Source organism: Glycine max, chromosome 14 (genome assembly GCF_000004515.6).
Source record: "Glycine max cultivar Williams 82 chromosome 14, Glycine_max_v4.0, whole genome shotgun sequence".
NCBI classification, from domain to species: domain Eukaryota; kingdom Viridiplantae; phylum Streptophyta; class Magnoliopsida; order Fabales; family Fabaceae; genus Glycine; species Glycine max.
This window is the reverse complement of record NC_038250.2, coordinates 48,522,611-48,528,653: the sequence shown is the minus strand read 5'-3', so window position 1 is coordinate 48,528,653 and position 6,043 is coordinate 48,522,611. Positions and strand designations below refer to the sequence as shown.

Genomic DNA, 6,043 nt, shown 5'->3' with positions numbered 1-6,043 from the left:
ACATGTCCTATTTAGTAAAAAAAATTATCTAATTCATACCCGTCTATTCCACGATTATAAAAATCATTCTTGAAAATATATATCCCAATTTTATATAAGCCTGCAATGGAAAAGTAACACCATACTTGTGACAATATAGTCAGACCCCGGAATCAAAAGTCAAGTCTTGTAATAATTTACTTACTTTTTTTTGTAACCTACTTAAAGTTAACTTATAAAAATAAGATATAAGTTACTAAACAAATTATGTTTTAAAAAAGTTTATTTTTGTCAAATTAATTTATAAGTTAGTAAAAAAAAAAACTACTAAAATACCTTATCAAACAAAACGCATAAACAAGCTCATAAGCCTCATGTTCAAGTAAAAATCATGGTCCACTACATCATACTTGGCCAAAACAATACTTCACTGACTTCTAGTGCAATAATACACCCCTCGTCTCGTGTCATGTACAACTATCAATCAACAAGTAAAAATCACTCACTCACTTCTCTGACTTGTTATGCATCAATACTCCCATATAGCAAGTGTGTAGAGTGATCCACCCCCTCCAACAAAAGGAAATTAACTTCCTTCAGCAAAACAAAAGGTTGTGTATGCTTTTCAGAATAATACACTGAAAAGGAGAATTTAAAAGACTGATGATGCAGCACATTATTTTGACAATGCTATTAGTTGGTGAAGGTGGGACATTGACCTATTTTCGAAGTGCACAACTTGAAGTTCTCCAGTACTCATTCTTGGCACACTGTCAAATGTCAAATACGCATGGAAATAAGAGATTAACTTAAATGGTTGAGAAAGAAGAAGAAACAATTACAAGTTTAAATTCTTTTATTAACATTTTTAATAAAATTAACAAACTAACATTTATTAATAAAAAAAAATATAAAATACTCACAACAAAATAACTCGATTTACAACAAATGAACCTAAGAACACTCAACCTAAACAGAATTGGCCATAAAACGTCTAATAGAAGTCATGGCCATAACGGTCATTGGGATTAGAAGAAGAAAGAATTATATATTTTTTCTTTATTTCAAAGTGTTTAAAGTTCTCTCAAAACTCTTCAAGTTTTTGCAAGTTCTTTATCTAAAGTTTTATTTGTGCAAGTTTAATTATTTTCTTACCTCTCTATATCAAATCAATATTGTCAAGTATTGCTGCATTAAGCTAATTGTTATATCACTTTCTTAAAATAAAATAATTACGATTATTTTAAGTTCTACTTTCTTAAAATTCTATACTACAGAATTAGCTTTAAGTTCTACTTTCTTAAAATTGTATACTACAGAATTGACTTTAAGTTCTAGATACTATTCTTTTTGTATTTTAAATAAATCATTGAAGACAAGTTAGTTCTCTCTTCCAAATGAATCCTTTAGAATAATCTTATCGATAAATAATCTAAATTTGCATGTGATAGAACTATCTCTCTCTTTATATGTAGTATATCTGGTGAGAGGACCATTTTTAATGAGAAGATTAGATATATGTAAATATCAACTCAATGTTACCCATTAATGCTGACAAGGTATATCCAAAAGAATGGACAGTCATATTCAAATTTAGTTTTAGAGATTTTGACTTATTAATAGTCATGTAATTTTTATGAGATGCCAAATTCTGAAAGTGTAGACCCTGCAAGAGATTATTGGGCTTGATTCACTGTTAGGAAAACAAATTCTGATAGCTTTGGGCCACTTTCGATTGTGGGCAAGTCTAAAACAATATTATTTCTCTTTTTAATAAAACTGAGTAAGGCAGTGTTGCCTAAGAAGGTAGAACCTCTAGAGGTTTGGGTTCCACTACAGAAGAAGACTTTTAACAGAAATTATAGATAAATAATTTTTTCGTCAAATATGAAATAATAAAATATAGCACTTCATTTTTTTTTCTTCTTCAAAAATGCGACTACTCACCTACTAATTACTTGACTGAATCTTTAACACCCCCTTCGGCAATAATATTTATCTGCTGATGCCTGATGGTTATGGATTATTGGCATAAGCAGATAATTTCACAAAAATCAAAATGGAAGAGTGTTTGACAAAGCTTTTTAACTAGCTGAAATGCTACTTTATTACTTGAAAAGCTTGTTTAAGCCGAATAGCCATATTGGATAAAATAATCTATTTTGTTTTTATAATACTTCTTTGAAGCATTGCTCTAAAATAGCATTCCAATTTTTTAATTCTTAAAATTTGTTTACCGAAAAAAAATATTTTTCATTTTTAAATGTTATTTTTTTATTTAATATACCATTTAGTGATTGAATTTTAAAAAACTAATATTCTCTCAATTTCTTATTTGACGCCTCTAAAGATTAACCTTCTCAAAAATTAAGTATTCTTCAAAATTAAAATATGAATATTTTTAATTAATTTTTAAATACTTTTTGTTAAAAAACCACTACGAAAAAAATCAATACACCATTCATTGTTTTCAAAAGTAAAAAATCACTAATTTGAAAATGATTTAACAGAATGCATCAATTTTTTATAGTTTATAATATAAAATCATCAAAATAATCATTTGGTGAATGAAAATAAAATAAAATTATTTGGTGAATTTTCGGATGACAAATGACTTAGAAAATTAGATTAAACAAAAGTAACTATAATATATACTTATCAAATTTTAACAAAATAATTAATTATTTCCTTCTTAATTATTTTATATTTATAACTAATTAAACAAGTAAATTTACCTAACACTTTCAATCCAATTAACTAACTTATCAATTTTAAGCTTTCAACTCCCACTTAACTTTTTTCAGTTATTATTTTTCGACTTTCAACCAACTCATAACTAATTTTACCAAACACATTCTTAATCTTGAGCCTTAGTTTGTAGTTATCATGTTCAAGTTTTACCATGTGCGGCTGGTTTAGCTCAATTATATATACCTATATGCATCCATGACCCAATCTACTAATATTCGTGTGTCATTAGTACAAGTACAAGAAACCCATTTTCTGAGACCATCTTAAGATTGCATAATATGATAATTTCTAAGAGATGACCCAGATTTATTAAAGAAAAGAAAGAGAGATGACCCAGAAGAATTATAGGCGTGACAAACTAGGAGACGAGCCAACCCTTGCCCCTTGGCAAGCTCATCCCTTAAAACTTCAATTGTAGAACAAAACTGGGATAGGATCATATAATTAATCTGGGGTGCTTTTGAGAGGATTTCTAGCATTGTTTCTACCAAATCCACCACAGATACTAGTAAGTAGTAATCCACGTTTAAACTGAAACCTTTATCACAGCTAGGATAGGTCACTCCTATAAGCCTCCTAATACTGAAGCATGCTGCAGACTACAACCAACCCTGCAACAGCCTCACAACAACCATCCCCAACCTGAATCAATATACCTACCTATTGTTTTTTGCTTTCACCAATCAAATCAAGATGCTTTCAGAGAGTAAAAAAACTTCGTACCCCATTGCCCAGAGGCTCTTCGCTATGCGAAGGTATGGGGGAGGGATGTTGTACGGAGCCTTACTCTTGCATATGTAAAGAGACTGTTTCTGAATTCGAACCCATGACCAACAGGTCACTAAGGAACAACTTTACCGCTGCACCAGGGCTCGCCCTCATGCTTTCAGAGAGTAGCAAAAAAAAAAAACTAGGAAGAACTATCATCCATAATGAGGATTCCAACTATAGTAATGTCTCCTGAACATTTTAACTTAACCCTGCATTTATGTTTCAGTACTACCAAAAATGAACTTTTTACTAAGTAGCATGAAGTTATATTAAGTATTCACTATTAACCTCCATAATACTCATCACCCTCAGCATAACAACATTGTTTGACAGTTCATAGTCTAAACACGGATCACACTTCCAAATCCTAAACAATGATGAACCCCTAATTTCCAACAATTTAACACTAAAGCTTCAATTTTTTCCCCCAAAAAAGAAATCCCCCATAATTACTTTCAGAATAGAATAGAGAATCATGAACTCAAGCACAACTTTTTCAGAAGTACACATCTAAATTAGAATCAAAACACAAGATTATATCCCGTTTCTATTCTCTATTCATTATCATTTTACACCTTAAATTAAGAAGAAGAAAAAACGACATAAACTAAAATTAAAAAGAACCTTTTTTTCAGTTTCAAACTTACAAAGCAAAACCCTTCAAGTACTCAGGGTCACGCCTGGCCCGTTCCTGAAACTTCTTGAACCACCGCTCCAAGATATCCATCGGAACAACCAGCTTCGACCCGTCCACGCCGCAAAACGATTGCATGAAATTGAAAAGATTCTCTCCGACCTTCATCGCCAGCCCCTCGATTCGCTTCTCCGCCGCCATGTCGAGCGACGGCAGCGACGCCAGATCCTCCACCGACACCCCGATCTTCGCCGACAGCGGCTGCGCGTCCGCCGTCAGCTGCAGCGGCCCTCCGGCGCCTGGCTCCGGCCACGCCAGCGTCAGCACGGCGGAGGGCCGCGCCACCGTGACGGCGCCGCAGAACACGAACGGCGACCCCGGCGACTGGATGTAGACGGCGAGCGCCTTCTCCGGCGGCAGCGTGAAGCCGTTGAGGAGGAAGATGCAGAGCTCGCGGACCTGGTCGTACGCCTCGCCTGCGCACGTTAGAAAGTTAGTGTAACTGAAAGATAATGTGCGCCAGGGGGGATAGAATGTGTGAGTTTTTCAGTTTAGGGTTTAATGTTACCTACGAAGGTGTTCATGTCGAGGACCCAGTGGAAGGTGTCGATTTGAGCGAAGGTTGAGATGTCCATGGGGAAGCTCCGGTTCGGGAAAACTACTCCGAACATGTTGATGAGAATTTATCGGTTCTGTTCCTTGCGAGGATTGTGGCTTGTGCTTGTAAAATTCGATGATGCAGATTCTCACTCCCAGGGGTTAAAGTGTTTTTTAGTTCTATAGATTCAAAGGGAAAGAAAAATAGAAAGATAGCAAGTAGAAAAATCATGCCTTGTCCAGAACATTCTGAATATACATGGGGGGGCACTATCTTATTTAATGTAATATGTTTTACTTATGACAGTCTATCTATTTGTAACACAGTTTAACTAGGTCTAACCACACCTCCTTTATTAGTGGTACAAAATTTGTTTATAAGGTGAGGATGAAAGTGAATTTGAACTTTTAACTCAACCTGCAAAATCACTTATAAGGTAATGATTGTTTCATATATATATATATAAATGCCAATTTCAATCCTCTAAAGTATTAGAGCTCAGACTTCTTGAAAAAATGAAAAATTAAATTTTTGGATGAAATTGTCATGAGACATGTGCACACATATTGCTTAATCAGTTATATTAGGCATATGAATAAAATAGATTTATTTGTCAGGCGAGGCGAATTTGTTATTAATGAATTCTTTTTTTTTTCATGAGACCAATTTTTTAAGGGTGTCAAAACCTCCCGTTAAATAGAAGCCATAACAATGAAAACTTACTCACTTACACATAATTTTTGCAGAATTCAGTTAACCCAAATAAAGCTACTGACATCTTCTATCAAGACTGAGACATATACAGATTGCAAATTTTACATTGGATTTCACGATCTCGGATTCTATCATCAGATTTCCCATCTCCTATTTCGGATTCTATCCTCAACCACAAATTTTCCATTCCTGGAGCAAAATGGAACGTGGGTAGCACCCAGAATTGCAAATCTAATTGTAAAATGATATATATATATATATATATATATATATATATATATATATATATTGTGTTATTAACAGTTGCTTGCAAGTATGAACTTCGACGTTGATACTGACTAATGATTGATATTTGATAATTCAGCCAAAAGGCAGAGCAATTCTGGTTGAAGACAACATGGTTGAATGAAAACCATCCATAGGTAAGAGGCAGAGCAATTCAGCTTCGGTTTTTTATTTTTTGGTTGTTGCAATGAAAGGTGGAGGGAACAGAAATGTAACCTCGGAAGCTCCGTCGTGTGTGTGCTCGTGATGGTATTGTTTTGTGATGTCGTTCAAGTCCTAAAGCTCCGTTGCATGTATGCTCACGATGTCAC

General features: G+C 33.9%; 1 protein-coding gene across 4 annotated transcripts; it reads right to left on the bottom strand.

Moving 5' to 3' along the window:
• Positions 1 to 333: 333 nt before the first annotated feature.
• Positions 334 to 5,274, bottom strand: LOC100794331 (protein OPI10 homolog). Of its 4 annotated transcripts, none has more exons than XM_014767159.3 (4): positions 4,704 to 5,141; positions 4,149 to 4,611; positions 699 to 749; positions 334 to 573 (listed from the first exon to the last, which is right to left on the bottom strand). In XM_014767159.3, exons 1-4 carry the CDS (start codon positions 4,804 to 4,806, stop codon positions 486 to 488), a joined length of 705 nt encoding a protein of 234 aa, XP_014622645.1. In that variant the 5' UTR covers positions 4,807 to 5,141; the 3' UTR covers positions 334 to 485. The 4 variants fall into 4 exon arrangements, with proteins under 4 accessions (XP_014622645.1, XP_040864800.1, XP_040864801.1 ...); XM_041008866.1 differs by having other exon boundaries at positions 334 to 549; positions 4,704 to 5,137; XM_041008867.1 differs by having other exon boundaries at positions 334 to 617; positions 4,704 to 5,129.
• Between the last annotated feature and the right edge of the window lie 769 nt (positions 5,275 to 6,043).